We start from the raw sequence: 19,577 nt of genomic DNA, 5'->3' as shown, positions 1-19,577 counted from the left end.
TTTTGTCCTAGACTTGGCACTCTGGTACCGCTTGCCATGCGGTAGTAGAGGGAAGTCTGACTGGGGTGAATGGGGTCTGACAATTTTTAGGGCCTTCCTCTGACACCGCCTGGTGTTTAGGTCCTGGGATGGCAGGCAGCTTATGTATGGCCCAGTACAGTGATGTACTGGGCCGTACGCACTACCCTCTGTAGTGCCTTGCGGTCAGAGGCCAAGCAATTGCCGTACCAGGCAGTGATGCAACCATGCTCTCGATGTCGCAGCTGTAGAACCTTTGAGGATTTCAAGACCCATGCCAAATTATTTTTTGGTTTGCTGAGGGGGGAATAGGCTTTGTCATGCCCTCTTCACAACTGTCTTGGTGTTTTTGGACCATTCTAGTTCATTGTTGATGTGGACACCAAGGAACTTGAAGCTCTCAACCTGCTCCACTACAGCCCAGTTGATGAGAATGGGGGCGTGCTCGGTCCTCCTTTTCCTGTAGTCCACAATAATCTCCTTAGTCTTGGTTACGTTGAGGGATAGGTTGTTATTCTGGCAATACCCGGCCATGTCTCTGACTTCCTCCCTATAGACTGTCTCGTCGTTGTCTGTGATCAGGCCTACCACTGCTGTGTCGTCTGCAAACTTAATGATGGTGTTGTATTCCCGGTGTACAGGGGTGATGTGGTAACAGGTGGATGTTGATGAGAATCAGCTTTTTATACATGTTGGAGTCAGTTGATGATGTGAGGGGAGACCACCGAGTAGGGCATTTTAGTAACCTAGGTGGGAGAACATGAATTTATGCATCTTTAGTTGCATCAAGTATTACTACCAATGAAACAGATGTTAGACATTTTCTAATAGGGCATAATGCTGATCAAAGTGATATATGTTTTCAACAATAATGCAGGAGCCCACACTCTCCACCTGCTGCCAGAGCCTCCTGGTGTGTCAGGCCTCTGTGAGAGAGTGGGCACAGAACTCATCACAGTTTCCAAAGTGCCAGGCAGAGGGTCCACCAGAAACCAGTCTGGGGGCAGCCCTGGCGGTGATGAAGGATCTCCAACCTTGACATTTTTCGAAACCATTTTATCCAGTGTCAATGTTTCTGAAAGTTAAGCACACAATAGGCTACATTTATACAGTTTTACAGCTACAGTAGAGTTCAAAATGTGTTTGACAGAAGTCAATATGTTCCATTATTGGCCATATCAAGATGCATTGTGACAACTCAGTGACATCACTTGCAGATGTGTGGAGATCCACAAGTGCCCTGTATATTTTTTTTCCATGGAGTTTAGGAAAGAAATGTCATTCCTTTGTGGCTTGTTAGCTCTGACAAAGACTTACTCATGTAGGTGTTCATATATGCGTCCAATAAACACTTATTCCATATCACTATGGACTCAGTATACGATTGTACCACAGTTAAAAGTCAAATCACATTCAAAAGAATGCATAAAAGCTTTAAAACAATGTCAGTAAAACGTTACTGAGACAAATTTACTGGTTAACTACAGTGAGTTGGCTGAAGCTACATCTCCAGTAGTCTTTCACTCTCTCTTTCTCAGCTTTGTTTGACAGTACAGTCTGTCACCACTATAGGCCATATCAAGATCCATTGTCGCAGCTTTGATAGCACTCATAAAATGTGTAGACTGGTGCATTTCCATGATCTGTTATGATTCATACATATGTCATAAGTGTTTCCAATGCAAGTTTAAAGATAGTCCTCTCTCATATTTGTCAAACTTTCTATCCAGATCTAGTGTTTTTATTTATTTATATCGAAGGTAAGGCCATCCAATTCTGGTGTCATATTTTTACATGTACAGTAGCTTGTAAACTGCTCTGTGTTCATATTCAGGAGGATGTGTTGCACTTTCGGTTGATAGTAGTGAGCAGAGCACAGCAGGAAAAACATTTCAGAAATGTGGGTGTGGGTTTAATGACTTAATGACTACACTGAGTAATGGCACTCAAGCTGCTCAATTTGGATTAAGGGCACAATTTTGCATGAATTGGCCTTTGGATCTCAAGCCTAAACCCCCTGCACCCTGCTCTCTGCCCCTACCCATTTGGGCTGCTCAGTTATTCAAGGTGAAATACTCCTGTCTGCTGGATCCTAAAAATACAGCTGCTGTAATTAAATACATTACCACGCTTACATTCCTACTGTTGATCATAGCCATCAAAGCAACATTCACCATGCAAATTAAGGGCATTTCATTAATTTGGACATTTGCTCCGTACTTGAAGGGTGTCAATCCCAATACCACAGAGTTGCCAACACCAATTGTCTGGTGAGTGTTGAGCAAACAGCTTCTCTGTATCTATCTGCAGATCCAGAGGCATCAGGCAGCGTGTCCTCTGTTATCCTGGTCAAAATAATTATGGTAGAAAATTCCCATGACATTCTGATTCATTATCCAGCTGTATTTTGGCCTTGGACCCTTTGACCAGCATAGTACCCACCAAAATTCTAATGAGAAACACCATATGAGAGCTTTTAAACCTAAGCCCTACTTTCAGTGTTGTACACTTTTGTAATTACTATATCCTATGGGAGCAGCCAGAATATTTTGGTATTGAAAATGAACATAGATAAATAAAAAATATGACTGAGTTTGAGACCAGGGGTACAAATTAGTGATATTTACTACAAACAATACCAGACATGCCACATTGGTAAACATTGTTGAAATTAGAACAGGGATTGGTGTTTTACTTGGTTTTACTGAGCCAAAACCAACTGGAAAATGTCCTTTATGCTTCAAGTTATCCTTTGAAAACGTCAAACTCCATACAATCTGTCAACTTTCAGTTAAAAAAAACACACACTTGAAGCAAATGTAAACATATAATAAAACCGATTTAATCAAAAGAGCAGTTTAACAAGAGTTAGCAAAGTGTAGGATCAAGTTTATGATGAAAAATGGTGCCGACAAAGAGGGCTGCCGTACTTCTGGCGCTTAGGAAACTTTGCAGTATTTAGCTTTTTATGTGTTATTTCTTACATTATTAGCCCAGAATAGTTTTTGTGTTTTACATACAGCCGGGAAGGACTATTGGATATCAGAGCAGCGGGAACACACCAGCATTACGACCAGGAATACAACTTTCCCGAATCCTTTGTTCGAACCCCTCAGGGCAATTTAACTGATTCCAGAGGCTGATCCAAAACACTGCTGGCGGAGAGGTACTCAGAGTAGTCTTCTAGTCTGACTTAGGAGGCGCGCAAACCACCCACCGCTTCAAAGTATAATACTCACTAATCTTGGGGCGGTAAGTAGCCTAGTGGCTAGAGCGTTGGACTAGTAACCGAACGGTTGCAAAATCGAATCCCTGAGCTGACAAGGTAAAAAAAAAAATCTGTCATTCTGCCCCAGATCCAGGCAGTTAACCTATTGAAAATAAGAATTAGTTCTTAACTGACTTGCCTAATAAAAAAACACAATTTTCTGTCTCTGGATAATAGAGTCGATGAGTTCAGGGTGAGGATTTCCTCCCAGAGAGACATCAGGGATAGTAACATACCTTGTTTAACATGGACACATTGCTCTCTCGGGATACACAGCCGTGGCCAAAAGTTTTGAAAATGACACAAATATTAATTTTCACAAAGTCTGCTGCCTCAGTTTGTATGATGGCAATTTGCATATACTTCAGAATGTTATGAAGACTGATCAGATGAATTGCAATTCATTGCAAAGTCCTTCTTTGCCATGCAAATGAACCCCCCAAAAAACATTTCCACTGCATTTCAGCCCTTTCACAAAAGGACCAGCTGACATCATGTCAGTGATTCTCTCGTTACCACAGGTGTGAGTGTTGACGAGGACAAGGCTGGAGATCACTCTGTCATGCTGATTGAGTTCGAATAACAGACTGGAAGCTTCAAAAGGAGGGTGGTGCTTGGAATCATTGTTCTTCCTCTGTCAACCATGGTTACCTGCAAGGAAACACATGCCGTCATCATTGCTTTGCACAAAAAGGGCTTCACAGGCAAGGCTATTGCTGCCAGTAAGATTGCACCTAAATCAACCATTTATCGGATCATCAAGAACTTCAAGGAGAGCGGTTCAATTGTTGTGAAGAAGGCTTCAGGGCACCCAAGAAAGTCCAGCAAGCGCCAGGACCGTCTCCTAAAGTTGATTCAGCTGTGGGATCGGGGCACCACCAGTACAGAGCTTGCTCAGGAATGGCAGCAGGCAGGTGTGAGTGCATCTGCACGCACAGTGAGGCCAAGACTTTTGGGGGAGAAGAAGGGCAGCAAAGAAGCCACTTCTCTCCTGGAAAAACATCAGGGACAGACTGATATTCTGCAAAAAGATACAGGGATTGGACTGCTGAGGACTGGGGTAAAGTCATTCTCTCTGATGAAACCCCTTTCCAATTGTTTGGGGAATCCGGAAAAAAGCTTGTCCGGAGAAGACAAGGTGAGCTCTACCATCAGTCCTGTGTCATACCAACAGTAAAGCATCCTGAGACCGTTCATGTGTGGGGTTGCTTCTCAGCTAAGGGAGTGGGCTCACTCACAATTTTGCCTAAGAACACAGCCATGAATAAAGAATGATACCAACACATCCTCTGAGAGCAACTTCTCCCAACCATTCAGGAACAGTTTGGTGACGAACAATGCCTTTTCCAACATGATGGAGCACCTTGCCATAAGGCAAAAGTGATAACTAGGTGGCTGGGGAACAAAACATTGATGTTTTTCGTCCATGGCCAGGAAACTCTCCAGACCTTAATCTCATTGAGAACTTGTGGTCAACCTTCAAGAAGTGGGTGGACAAACAAAACCCCACAAATTCTGACAGACTGCAAGCATTGATTATTCAAAGAATGGGCTGCCATCAGTCAGGATGTGGCCCAGAAGTTAATTGACAGCATGCCAGGGCGGATTTCTGAGGTCTTGAAAAAGAAGGGTCAACACTGCAAATATTGACTCTTTTGCATCAACTTCATGTAATTGTCAATAAAAGCCTTTGACACTTATGAAATGCTTGTAATTATACTTCAGTATTCCATAGTAACATCTGACAAAATATCTAAAGACGCTGAAGCAGTAAACTTTGTGATTTTTAATTTTTTTACGTCGTTCTCAAAACTTTTGGCCACGACTGTACTATCTGAGTCCATCCAGCCAGTTGGGTTCTCTGTTCATCGCACAGACAGGAAAAAAAATACCTCTCCGGGAAGAAGAAGGGCATGGGTGTATGTTTCATGATTAACGACTCATGGTGTGATTGTGATAACATACAGGAACTCAAGTCCTTTTGTTCACCCGACCTAGAATACCTCACAATCAAATGCCGAATGTATTATCTTCGGTTATAGTCACAGCCGTGTTTGTCCTCCCTCAAGCTGATACCACAACAGCCATCAAAGAACTTCACTGGACTTTATTCAAACTGGAAAGCACATATCCCGAGGCCGCATTTATTGTAGGTTTGGATATTAACAAAGCAAATTTGAGAAAAAGGCTGCCGAAGTTCAATCAACACATTGATTGTAGTACTGCTACTCCAACTTCCGGGATGCCTACAAGGCCCTCACCCGCCCTCCCTTCGGCAAATCTGATCACGACTCCATTTGGCTCCTTCCTTCCTATAGGCAGAAACTCAAGCAGAAAGTATCCATGCTAAGGACAATTCAACGCTGGTCTGACCAATCGGAATCCACGCTTCAAGATGGTTTTGATCAGACTGGGATATGTTCCAGGTAGTCTCCAATAATAATATTGACGAATACACTGATACGGTGACTTGAGTTTATCAGCAAGTGGATAGGAGATGTTGTACCAACTGTGACTATTAAAACCTACCCTAACCTTAAACCGTGGATAGATGGCAGCATTCGCGCAAAACTGAAAGCAAGAACCATCACATTTAATCATGGCAAGGTGACTGGGAATATGGCCGAATGCAAAGCGTGTAGTTATTCCCTCCGCAAGGCAATCAAACAGGCAAAACGTCAGTACAGAGACAAAGTGGAGTTGTAATTCAACGGCTCAGACACAAGACGTATGTGGCAGGGTCTACAGACAATCACCGACTATAAAGGGAAAACCAGCCACGTCGCGGACACCGACGTCTTGCTTCCAGACAAGCTAAACACCTTCTTCGCCCGCTTTGAGAATAATACAGTGCCACCGACGTGGCCCACTACCAAGGACTGTGGGCTCTCCTTCTCTGTGGCTGATGTAAGACATTTAAGTGTATTAACCCTCGCAAGGCTGTGCTGACCAGCTGACCAGCTGGCTGGAGTGTTTACGGACATATTCAATCTCTCCCTATCCCAGTCTACTGATTGTACGGTCTTGCCACATACATATAGAATAACACGCACATTTTCACACATTCACTCAGTACTTAATAGTAATTATATCTCTTATCTAAATTTCAATCTTCTTATTATGTACATTTAAATCAGCTTATTATCCAAATTTCAATCACTTAACTATTATTTCTTAATTTACAAATTTCAATATCTTATTATCCAAATTTCAATCAGCTTAATAGCCAACCTTCAATCTGTTATTATCCCAATGTCAATCAGTTTAATACTTTCCACACTCACACAACTCTCACATCCACATTCACTACACTCACACAACTCCCATCCAAATTCACTTCATCCATTTTTATGTTTAGTTTATATTGGTTTTGTTATTAATTTCTTTCTATTTTTATTCAAATTACTTGACATTTTCTTACTGAAATTCAATCGCCGTGTCCTTCAATTGTTCGCAGATGACGTGTCTCCTCTGCAGCTTACAGTAAGGGTCTGGGCGGGTCCTTGTCCTCTTTTTTGTCAGACACTTCCGCTCACATTGTAAAGTGGTGGGTGATGCTCTGATAGCCTTGTTTTGGTTTATTTCATAACCGTCTGTCACACCTGCTCCTGCAACACCCTCTACTGGTCATCCTGTATCTCTTTGACCTGCCTCCTCCCCCAGTGCTCTTTCCCTGTGTGTGTGTGTAGACAGGTGTGCTGAAGTCTGAGCAGATTCCCATCAGCTGCAACTCATTCCATAATCAAGACCTCAACAAATACTCAGTCCTGACACTTCCACACTGCCAGATCGTAATCTCGGCTCAGTCAGTTACGCTTCTACTCCCTTGGATTCCTCCCCGGACCTGCTTACCCTATCTCAATCCCCCTCGCTCTTGCCTCAGCACCTGGTCTCCAGCAACCAGCCCGAGCATCCCCTGACCTGCACTATCTTCCCCGTGACCCATAAATACCTTGGTTACTTCATCCCTGTCTCCTTGCTTGAGTCTGCTCTTGGGTTCAACCCTTCAGCTCCACCTAACACCATAATTCACGAGATTTGTCAATGTTTTCATTTTCTTTTGTTTGGAGTGCTCACTTGTCTGGTTCTCTGTCCTGATAATGTTGAGGGTCTGTATGCTGTGTGTGTGTGTGTGTGATAGTTGTGTTGTATAAATAAGATGACTAATGAATATACACACAGGTCAATTTAATTCCACAAAATTATGCAAAGTAACCTATAGACCGATAAGCATGACAGTCAAAGTATTTACGTCGACTGGTATTTCCATCAATTAATAAAAAGTATTGTATTGCCGGCTAATGTAAACCCTGCCACAGACAGTTAGCTACCTTAAAAAATATGTACAGTACCGGTCAGAAGTTTAGAAACACCTACTCATTCCAGGGTTTCTCTTTATTTCTACAAGACAAACGACAGTCCATGATTACTTTAAGACATGAAGGTCAGTCAATCCAGAAAATTTCAAGAACTTTGAACGTTTCTTCAAGTGCAGTCGCAAAAACCATCAAGCGCTATGATGAAACTGGCTTTCATGAGGACCGCCACAGGAAAGGAAAACCCAGAGTTACTTCTGCTGCAGAGAATAAGTTCATTAGTTACCTCAGAAATGGGCAATTAACTGCATCTCAGATTGCAGCCCAAAAAATGCTTCACGTAGTTCAAGTAACAGACAACTCAACATCACCTGTTCAGAGGAGACTAGGTGAATCAGGCCTTCATGGTCAAATTGCTGCAAAGAAACAACTACTAAAGGACACCAAAAATAAGAGATCTGCTTGGGCCAAGAAACACGAGCAATGGACATTAGACTGATGAGTCCAAATTTGCGATTTTTGGTTGCAACCGCCATGGCTGTTTGAGACAGAGTAGGTGTAGGATGATCGCTGCATGTGTGGTTCCCACCGTGAATCATGGAGGTGTGGGGGTGCTTTGCTGGTGACAGTCAGTTATTTATTTAGAATTCAAGGCACAATAAACCAGCATGGCTACCACAGCTTTCTGAAGCGATATGCCATCCCATCTGGTTGTCGCTTAGTGGGACTATCCTTTGTTTTTCAACAAGACAATGACCCAAAACACACCTCCAGGCTGTGTAAGGGCTATTTGACCATGAAGGAGAGTGCTGAGTTCCAATCACCTGACCTCAACCCAAATTAGATGGTTTGGGATGAGTTGGACCACAGAGTGAAGGAAAAGTAGCCAACAAGTGCTCAGCATATGTGGTAACTCCTTCAAAATGGTTGGAAAAGGATTCCAGGTTGGTTGAGAGTGACCTTTTACTAATATATATATAAAATCCAGCCGGATAAACACTATAAACAGCCTACCCGACCACTCAGAGGCGTCCTCATGGTCCTGAAGCACACCGTTGCATGGCTTTGTATCACATTCCAATGATAAAACTGGGGAATGCGATTTCAGAATGTGAGAGGGACATGTATCCCCAGTGAAAGTTGCGCTCCTGCATGCAAGTATTTTTTACCCCCACCCTGTCGGCAAAACAAATCGCAGCTATGGCATAGCTAAGTTACTTGTAAACGCATTCTAATGTGATTTTGAAATAAGAACATGCTTCCATGAATATAAAATACCATTAGCCATTTCCCGAAATACTTACCCACGAATTGAATGGGCTAATAACGATAAGAATTACTGAGCAGTAATAGAGCTAACAGGTGTTCGTTTTTAATGGCAAATGAGTTCACAACGAGCTGATACTATTGGTCTTTCTATTCTGATCAGCCAACCATATGGGGGGAGTGTTTTGGACGACAAAGGAAGGAGTGGTTATCTTTTTTTAAATTGTCATGTCGTATATTGCTGGCGGGAGTCCAACTATCACTAGATGGCGAGCTTTTCTGCTGTCGTGTTGGGATTTGATGTGTCGTCTTTACCAGCCTCACACGTCATTCTTTCTGTAATATCGCTGGTCGTCACTAGTTACCACAGCCAGAAAGTAATAATTCCCGACTATTTCTACAATTTATTTTCTGAAAATCTGACTCTAACTAACTCTAACTACACGGCTAATCTTGTGCCTAACCATGACGTTAAATGAAAACCAAAAAAACAAATTTTTGTTTTCATCAGTTATTACGATATTGCCAATTTTGACTTCGTGGCTGTGGTAACCAGTGGAAACCAATATCTCTGGCTGTGTGTGTTGTCGGACCTCAGTGGGTGGGACCAAACGATACCTCAACAACAAGATGGAATAATCGTGACAAATGAAGGGAAACCCGTCATTAACAACGTTCTATTTACTTGTGGCTGGTTATTAATTGAAAAGCTTTTTAAATGTCAGTTCTTAGGACATGAAGGTTGTTGGCACAACATCAACAATGCAGCTGTCTCCCACCAACGGAGATTTTACCTTCGTCTCGTCAACTGAAGCTCAGGGTAATGTTAGCAGGCCGTGAATACTGTCATATGTGTTTTATATTCATTTTAGTTAGCTTGCTAGCTACCGTATTTGTCAACACGCCATTCTGATATCTTGACATTTAATTCAAGTATTTAACTAACCTTGAGTCATAGTGTTGTCAATTTTGTCAAGTTACGTAGTGGTTCAGAGAGATTTGACAGCTTCTGCAGCTTTTACGGCTAGGCTAGCGTTAGCAATCCAACTAGCTAACGTTAGCTATATCACTGAAATAAATCCATCTGTCTAACTATATTCTTCTAAAGATAAGCGTAATACATAACTCAAAAGTATATTTTCACTAGTTGCATGTATTGCTGATTGAGTAAATAACGTTGAATGTCATTTAGACAGTAGGACAAACAGGGGGACTATCATTTTCGTCATTCTACGTCCGTTTTTTGCTTAACTGAGGTGATTTGGTTTAGTGTAAAACGATCTATCGAGGGAAAAAAGGTATCCTTAATTGTGGTACGGTTTTGGAAACCTTGAACATATAATGTACAGTTCAACAATACAGAAATTCAACACATGTTATATGTGAACCAACAATCGTTTACATTAAATTCCCTTCAGATCTAAGTGGTACTATCGATGCCCCAGATGTTAAATTGAACATGGGCAGCGACAATGCAAAAGACCCATATGCAACCACGTTCCTGAGGAAACGAGGCTATGGCTGGCTACTGGAAGTAGACGAGGATGACCCAGAAGACAACAAACCTCTTCTGTAAGTACCTTCTTCAAGAAACCCATTCTTTGTCCATGCACATTGATATTAAAATGACACTGACATCCAATTTGTCCATCACTGCTAACTAAATGTGCTGATATCTCATGATGCTCCTGTTCTCTCTCATATGCTTGTATGATTAGGGAGGAGCTGGACATCGACCTGAAAGACATCTACTACAAGATCCGCTGTGTGCTGATGCCAATGCCCTCCTTGGGCTTCAACCGGCAGGTTGTGAGGGACAACCCTGACTTCTGGGGTCCTCTGGCTGTAGTGCTCCTGTTTTCCATGATCTCCATCTACGGACAGTTCAGGGTGAGGCGGCAGGACAACCTGTGATTTTTTTTTTTCTTCTTCTCAGATCACACCAAAACAATGTGTCCTTTGGTACCATGTCACAATTTTCAGCTTGAAATTTGTTTTAATTATTTGTTGCATTATTTTATTTCCTAAGGTTGTGTCTTGGATAATTACCATTTGGATATTCGGATCTTTAACAATCTTTCTGCTGGCTCGTGTTCTCGGTGGTGAGGTAAGCGCCACCTTTTTAAGCTAAAATAATTCATATTCCTAGTCTTGATGAGTAGTACATTTCTTTTACTTGATACTGTACATGCCTCTGGATGTGAATTTGCTTTCTATTACAACATGAATGATGTGGCATGCTGTGAAACACTGACTTGCATTGTTTTATATCGGATAGGTGTCTTATGGACAAGTCCTTGGAGTGATTGGATACTCTCTACTCCCGCTCATCGTTATAGCTCCCTTGCTTTTGGTCATTGGGGGTTTTGATGTTGTTTCTACACTAATAAAGGTGAGCACATCAGCAAAGAAAATCAAAATGTATTCTCTCACATTTTCCACAAAAATTTATCTCTAATTCAGCACTGCAAATTTGATTTAACATACGCTAACATATTCAAAGCTTTTGAACATCTTTAGATTTTTTTTGTTGATAATACAAATGTATTCTTAAATCAGATATGAGTGTTTATTAGTTGTCAACTGTCTTTCATTTTCCAGCTTTTTGGGGTATTCTGGGCTGCTTACAGTGCTGCTTCTCTACTTGTTGGGAATGAATTCAAAACCAAGAAGCCTCTTCTCATATACCCTATTTTCCTTTTGTACATCTACTTCCTGTCACTATATACTGGGGTCTGATTGGACGAATGGCTACTGTGGGCACTTTGGTTGGAGACTGACACAAAGCACTGTGAAAAGACACACAAGGATTCATTCCACAATGAAAATAAGGAACATGGATTTTTTTAAAGGATATTTTCTCCCTCTTCTTTTATCTCTGTTTACAATCCTAGACTGTGGGGATAAGGGTATATGTTACGTCAGTGTATTTAAATGTGCCCCTTACCTCTTTGCTCATTAAAAAGCAGCGTATAGTGTAAGGCTGCATTCAGATTTGATTGTAATTAGAACCCTGGTTTGCATTCGCATCATATAATTATTTAATTAAGGTGTGAAATCATGTTGGGGGACACACAGATTTTTGTTAATGCTTTTATTCCATAGAGGAAGGTGGTGCCAAATACAGTGCACAAATGTTCAATTAGAACCAAGGGGTTAAGAAAGACGTCAACCCCTAACTGAGGTTCCACCATTATTTTGTAAGGTAGTGGGTTTAACATACTGTTATGCGTTATTTAGTTGTCATTTTATGCACCTTTTACAAACCTTTATTTCTTAACTTATGAATTTCAGCCTGGGTAGGCCAGTAGATGGGCAGTTTGAGTGAAATAAAACAGTCTACTAAAGTGTGGTGCCTTTCATTAGTTGTTTTATACAGTTGTTTATTATTTTATTGAACTGATGTATATTTTCAGACAACTTCCTTGTATCGATTGTACGTATAGCTACTTAATGTGTTGGAGACGTGATAGTATCAGAACATGTTATACAATTGTGGAAAATGTTTAGACCTGGAACAATAGTGATATTTATAATGAATTCACAGTGGGGGTGTTAAAAACTATCAACATAATTGTCTATATAACTGTTGTACTGTACTAGATATTTTAAAATACATTCCCTCTCATATGTAAAATGTTATCATTAATCTACATGCCTGTTAAAAAAAACTCGCACCCAAGCTTTTATGTAGGATTTATTGGCGGGTTCAAGTTGTGGTATTTACAGTAATTAGAATATTAATTATTAGCTGTAAACATGAACATTTTTTTATATTGTTAGTATGTTGTGCTGACACATTGTTGTATATAAGCATTTAGAACAAATACTGTTAATTTGTTCTTGAAATGTGCCATTTAGATCTTAATCGTTATTACAGAGTACATCTGAAATAGGATATCAGATAAACGCAAATAAAGTATGCTTATGGTTTCTAGTGGTAAAGGAGGAACGGAAATGTGCGTTGGTTTTACAGTAATGCGGTTCAAGCCAATTTCTGTGTTATTTGGTGTCCGTCTTCAAGGGCTTTACAAGTGATAAAAGGTCTTGGTGGGCTGCTAAAACTCAACAGACCGATTGTTTAACTGTACAGTAGGGCGCGTTCGTTCGTTCGCTTGCTTGCTGTTGCGCGGTATGTTATAGGGACCACTGGGCGATGGGTTTTACGGTTAATTATTCGGGGTTCTTGGGTGGGGATCTGCTGTATATCCCAACATCAGGCAAGGGCTGAATCAAAAACAAAATAGTCATAATTTACATATAACTCACATAGCTAGTAATTTATATATATGGGAGTCACAACAAACACCATTTACAGTGGGAAAATAATAACATTCACAAAACAGTAATCCAAAGAGGTTCTCTGTCTACTCCGGAGTCAACATCGCAGTGCCCTCTCTGGTGTCGCGTGATAGCCAAGCACTACGCTAGTTCCGTTTACCTGACGTTCATCTGAGTGCAACGCTCGTAGCTTTCTCAGTACTGATGGTGAATAGCTACTGCTGCGGTAACCGGTGGAGGAACAGAAGCCGCAGAAGGAGAGTCAGCAGTAGTAGAGGAGCGGTAGTTTGGGATTAAGCGTTTACAATTATTAATCTTACTCGTATAAACGGGAGCTTCCTAAAAAACAGAAGGGAACGGGGAAAATAAATAAAGATGGCGGCCGCGGCCTCGCCGGGCTCCTGCTCGTCCACCTCCTCAGACTGGATTGTACTGAGAGACGGTTGCCTTCGTTGCGACGAGGAGGGCCTGCGGAGCCTTTCCTACCACCCGGCCCTTAACGCTATCCTGGCTGTTACTAGCCGGGGCAGTATAAAAGTAATCGACGGCACTTCAGGGGCCATTCTCCAGGCCTCGGCCTTGCATGGTAAGTCAGGGCCAAGGAACTAGCTAACTGGTTTAGTTAGTTAGCTAGGTAGCTAGCAATCAGGTGATTGTCATAACTATCAGATGAAACGACACTGGTCAACAATGTAACGTTACATTGGGCCTGCTGTGGTGGTTGACTTGGGCTAAGTTAGCTAGCAAATAAATATACATTTTAGAATTTGTCGTGAATTCTGACATTTAGCTACTGATTCACTTGGTAAACAAATATATTTTGTTATCCGATTCGTATAAAACCCACTTGAATACATAAGTAGCTAAATGTCTTAAGAATCGTCTTGTTGTCAAGACGTTTTGCTAACTAGCTAGCTAACGTCAACGTTAGCTAACTAGCGATTTGTTATGAAAACAGCTCTCAGATCATGAACTGGCCGCAAAGCTAGCGAACCCGCTAACGGTGTATAACGTTTTGTCAACATTCAATCAATCGTTAAGTGTCATAATAGCTAACTAGTTAGGCACATTATCTTGCTTAAATATGTAGCCTCTATGAATAGGGTAAGTAACATGTAGATATCTAACGTTAATGTTAGTTACCTAGTTAGATTGTATTCGGTGGTAGTTACCTAGTTAATTGTGATGACACTAACATTACTAGTGAGCTAACTCGTTTCGTTGGCTGTGTTGGGCCATGGAAGCAAAATGTGCATTGTGAGATTGCTGGCTAACTATGTTAGATAGCTATCTACAAAGAAAGTGTTTGAAGGCTAGTTTACATTACTGACAATGTGAAGTCACATTCGCTAGTTGGCTACATAGCTAATACAGTTAGCTAGCTAAGATGTAAATTAATCGATGATCACCAGCACCGTGCATACATGTGTCGCAGTAAATGTTAGCAAGCTTGCTAGGTAACGTTAGTTTGTTGTAGAATATTGATCTAGTTAGGTAACGTTAGTTGGCTAGAAAGGTTATGACGTGTAGCTATTCCTACTACGCAGAACAATAAAGTATGCAATGCCTGTTGGCAATCTAACGTTAGCTAATAACGTTAAGTTAGTATTGTAGCTGTAACATTTTGTGTGGAAAATGGGTGACGAAAGTGAATAGGCTTGGCTTTAGTTTTTGTGACAATTTATATTTGACAATGCCAAACAATAGAAAGTATTAGTGTTTGTTCTTCAACGTGACCCCCCATCTGTAGCTACATTGAATGCAGACTTGGCTGGTGGGAGGAACTGTGGGATGACGGTTTTTGCACTAGCACTACACATCTGATCCAAATAATGAAAGCTTGATTATTTGAATCAGCTGTTTAGTGTTAGGGGAAAAACCAAAACGTGCATGCATCCCTTGGGGTCCCGAGGTCTGAGTTTGGTTAACACTGCGTTGTATGCACACAATAATGCAATTATTAGAGAGTAAGGTTACATGCACACAACAATGCGATGGTGTATTGTCAGATAAATATAATAGTTAAATTAAAACGTTGACATGCTTTGCAAGAATAATGATTTCCGTAATAAGCCTGTTTGCATGGACACTGAAATTGGCCACTCTGATAAATGCAGAAAATAGGCACTCAAAATAAATGTGCTGTCACAACAACGTTATTTTTGGGAAGCATATTTGATTCTGAGTTTGGACTTATAAAGTTTGTACAGTGCATTCGGAAAGTATTCTGACCCCTTGGCTTTTTCCACATTTTGTTACAGCCTTATTCTAAGATGTATTAAATAAAAACAAATCCTCATAAAGATACAAACAATAGCCCATAATGACAAAGCGAAAATAGGTATTACATTTTTTGTGTAAATGAATAAAAACTGATCTATTCAGACCCTTTGCTATGAGAGCAAAACCAAGCTATGAGGTAGAACCAAGCCATTGCATATAGAGTTTTGAGACAGGATTGTGTTGGGGCACAGATCTGAGGAAGGGTACCAAAACATTTCTGCAGCATTTAAGGTCCTCAACGAACACAGTGGCCTACATAATTCTTAAATGGAAGAAGTTTGGAACCACCAAGACTCTTCCTAGAGCTGGCCGCCCGGCTAACAGGAATTGGGGGAGAAGGTCCTAAATCAGAGAGGTGACAATGAACCTGGTGGTTACTCTGACAGAGCTCCAGAGTTCCTCTGTGGAGATGGGAGAACCTTCCAGACGGACAACCATCTCTGCAGCACTCCACCATTCAGGCCTTTATGGTAGAGTGGCCAGATGGAAGCCACACCTCAGTAAATGGCACATGACAGCCTGCCTGAATGCCAAGCGTCACTTCTGGAGGAAATCTGGCACCATCCCTACAGGGAAGCATGGTGGTGGCAGCGTCATGCTGTGGGTATGTTTTTCAGCAGCAAGGACTGGGAGACTTGTCAGGATCGAGGGAAAGATGAAGGGAGAAAAGTATAGAGATCCTTGATGAAAACCTGCTCCAGAGCGATCAGGACCTCAGACTGGGGAGAAGGTTCACCTTCCAACAGGACAGCGACCCTAAGCACACAGCCAAGACTACGCAGAAGTGGCTTCGGGACAAGTCTCAATGTCCTTAAGCGGCCCAACCAGAGGCCAGACTTGAACCTGATCGAACATCTCTTGAGAAGTGAAAATAGCTGTGTGGTGACGCTCCCCATCCTTCCTGACAGAATGTTGAGGCTCTGCAGAGAAGAATGGGAGAATCTCCCCAAATACAGGTGTGCCAAGCTTGCCGCGTCTTAACCTAGAAGACTCTAGACTGTAATCGCTGCCAAAGGTGCTTCAACAAAGTACTGAGTAAAGGGTCTGAATCCTTTTTTAAATGTGCTATTTCTGTTTTTATATACATTTGTAAAACAAAATTCTGACCCTGTATTTTCTTTGTCATTATAGGGTGTTTAAATTGAGAAATGTTTTAAAAATCAATTTTAGAATAAGGCTGTAAAGTAACAAAATGTGGAGAAAGTCAAGGGATCTGAATACTTTCCGAATGCACTGTATGTAGCCAATTGTTCATCCTTGTTTCCCAGAATAATAGGAATGGTGATTAGCTTGAACCAGGTTGAATTAGCATTACCCTAGCATTTTACATTACAGCACATAATGAAGTGGTAGTAACATAGTAGATGCTACAAAAGTCTTAAGGGTTGTTTGGGAAATTGTTTTCATTGTAAGTATCTTTACAGTAACAATAATAAGGCTAGGATAAGGATAGGGCAATAAAACATTATTTTTTGAGGAGATGGTATAATTGAAACAAATCAAGTTTTGTGAGATATTAATAGGGTTTCCATATTTCTGTGCAAATATTGTGAACGTAACAAGCAACTTGCAGTTTAGTAAATCAATATTTCAAAGACTAACTTAAAAGTCTATTTTATTATCTGGTTAACATGATGGAGTTATAATCTGACAAAAGTACAGCTAATGCTAGTTCTTAGTAGCTACTCTAATACCCTGATGTTTGTGTTCCTAGCTAAACCTGGAGGCCGTGTTAGGTGTCAGTACTTCCCTGCGGTAGACAAGGTCCTCTTCGTGGACGACTACGCAGTGGGCTGCAGAAAGGACTTGAACGGTATCCTGCTGCTGGACACAGCCCTGCAGGCCCCCGTGGCCAAACCAGAGGACATGGTCCAGCTAGAGCTGCCTGTTACAGAGGTAAGAGAGCCAGCCACTGAAGCATGACACACTCGTACATAGCACTTGGAAAAGTTGCCAAACTCACATTTGAGTTTTTTTAAACCCATTGATAGAATCACTAACCATCATATTGTATCTTTAACAATTGTCTTCTAGTACCACACACAACGAACAACAATGTTCAAAAACAGGTAACTTGCTACTTTGGCTGCATCTAACAACCAAAAAATGTATTTCTTAATACATTCTAAATAGGGCCGTGACGATGTTAGCATCATAATACTCAGTATCGTGGCAGGAAAAATCTGTTTGTGTGTTAACTTCTTAAGGAAAACAGCTCTACTGCATTATGTTAAGATTAAGATCACTTTATTGTTTTCCGGAGTCAAATGTATTTATCTTCCAAGCTATAGCACACTATTGTACATACAGCAGGTTAAGAGTTAGGTCTGCTTTGTGTTTTCATTTTTACCACGGAAAAAATATTGCGATACAAGTGTTGTTAACAGCCCAAATTCTTACTGTTGTGAGTGCAAATTAGGATACAGATATTGATAATTGAATTATGTCACACTACTGCAAGCATTGTCTACCTAGCTTCAAGATCACACAATCCCTTCGACAGGTCTGCTTAGAAATGTAGAAAGACTGGTCCACCGTGAGCGAACACACATGCTAAACGTGGAGAATCCACCACTCCCATGTATTTATATCTGAATGACAATGCTTGGCCTGTGCAAGTGCCACAGATTTGTGTAAAAAAGTGCTACGTGTGCAACTGTCAAGATAGGAATCAATCCATTACGCCCCTGAAATAGTTAAAAATGGCACTCATCCTTGTTTCATGTTCTTTATCTCTTACCTATGGTATTTGTAGCACCTGGTTACACTAACTTTCTAAATTGAACTATTTGAACACAGCATTTCCCCCTGTAATTAGTCAATATAGCCTACAGAAAATTGCGCTTAACCCCATTGTGGTATTCCAACCTTTTCCTGAAAGGGATGCACAGACAGAAATTATAATTTCAGAGTACGGTTCGGCAATATTATGATAGCATCGTTTATCCATGATGATTGACCACGTTGATGGTGACGACATTGTGATGTGACAGACAATGGTTTAGCTTATTTGAACTTAACTGGCGCCACACAGTAAAAAGCTGCCATCTGAGCACACATCAGGGCAGCACACAAGTGACATTCTGGATAATTTGCCTTTTCCTATTTTATAGCCTATTTCAATAAATGTTATAAAACCCACAGAACTCGAACTCTGGAGAGGAATGTAGGCCAGACGCAGCAGAAAATAAAACACACGTTTTTGTGGCTTTAAAAAATAAGCAGAACGAAAATCTATAGCATAGGCTACTCTCAATCACACCTTTTTTATTATTTTAAAATTCAAATAAAGGAATTATCCAGTTCTGAAGACAGTAGACTGTTTATGTCCAGCCCTTGATGTAGGCCTATAACCTAGCTCACTACGGTAGAACACTATGTGTTCCTCATCAGTTATTGCTCCATCATGTGCATGCCACAGACACCTGTTCTGCTCCACCAGAAAGGAACTTTAGAAAATATTTGCCATTGCCTGCAATTGACCTCTGGCCAGGTTTTCAACAACATTACCTTTGGTAATGATTCGTCCAGCATCATTGGCTTTCGCTCAATAGCCAACGGTTTTTGCATCAATTTTTTTTTTTTTTTTTTTGTATTTTTTTTTTTGTATTTTTAATAAAAGGAAAAGTCTAAGATTGAGCAATAGCACCGTATATCACAATGTTTTATGGGTACATAATCACGATAGGACAAAGGTTGACATCACCCAACCCTATTTCCCCAACTGGCGGCTAGCGTGTAGTTTTTATTTTCCCCCCAAGTTTTCTGAGCAAAACATTAGTTTTTTCTTTGTTGGACATAATACTGTAAAAACACAAGGAAATCAGTTCCAAGTGACAGTGTCTAGTGTTTACCGAGCACGAATGTACCACCATCCAATCTGCAGCAACTGACCAACATTCCCGTGGAACACGCCCTGAATAATTCATGCTGTTCTGGAGGCAAAGGGGGGTCTGACCCCGGTACTAGATGGATTGTTGTAACCCTTGACTGTTGCAATATCGTTGGTTTCAAAGCAAGGCTTACTTTGCTTTATGACCTTTGGCTGTTTATGTGCTGCATGTCTCACTTTTTTGCTTTAAATTGTTACGGGCTATCTAGTGCGGTTTGCTCACAGACAGTAGGCAGTCCTATGTATTCAGAGA

At 41.0% G+C, this 19,577-nt stretch overlaps 2 protein-coding genes across 20 annotated transcripts in view; both read left to right on the top strand.

The window, feature by feature from the left end:
• The first annotated feature begins 9,148 nt into the window (after nucleotides 1–9,148).
• Nucleotides 9,149–12,801, top strand: LOC109899694 (protein YIPF4). The gene is made up of 6 exons (XM_020495137.1): nucleotides 9,149–9,688; nucleotides 10,287–10,440; nucleotides 10,587–10,758; nucleotides 10,898–10,975; nucleotides 11,147–11,260; nucleotides 11,470–12,801. Exons 1-6 carry the CDS (start codon nucleotides 9,604–9,606, stop codon nucleotides 11,605–11,607), a joined length of 741 nt encoding a protein of 246 aa, XP_020350726.1. The 5' UTR covers nucleotides 9,149–9,603; the 3' UTR covers nucleotides 11,608–12,801.
• Nucleotides 12,802–13,269: 468 nt separating this feature from the next.
• LOC109899695 (baculoviral IAP repeat-containing protein 6) overlaps nucleotides 13,270–19,577 on the top strand; it is a 140,948-nt gene continuing 134,640 nt past the window's right edge. For 10 of the 19 annotated variants that reach the window (XM_031835763.1, XM_031835766.1, XM_031835762.1 and 7 more), the window contains exons 1-2: nucleotides 13,273–13,735; nucleotides 17,147–17,328. In XM_031835763.1, the coding sequence (XP_031691623.1) occupies nucleotides 13,525–13,735; nucleotides 17,147–17,328 (393 nt within the window). In that variant the 5' untranslated portion in view covers nucleotides 13,273–13,524. Of the gene's footprint in view, nucleotides 13,736–17,146; nucleotides 17,329–19,577 lie in introns of all 19 variants that reach the window. The other 9 variants (XM_031835768.1, XM_031835777.1, XM_031835764.1 and 6 more) reach the window with 3 other exon arrangements.

Source organism: Oncorhynchus kisutch, linkage group LG11 (assembly GCF_002021735.2).
Source record: "Oncorhynchus kisutch isolate 150728-3 linkage group LG11, Okis_V2, whole genome shotgun sequence".
Classification (NCBI taxonomy): domain Eukaryota; kingdom Metazoa; phylum Chordata; class Actinopteri; order Salmoniformes; family Salmonidae; genus Oncorhynchus; species Oncorhynchus kisutch.
This window is presented reverse-complemented; position numbering and strand designations above follow the sequence as displayed.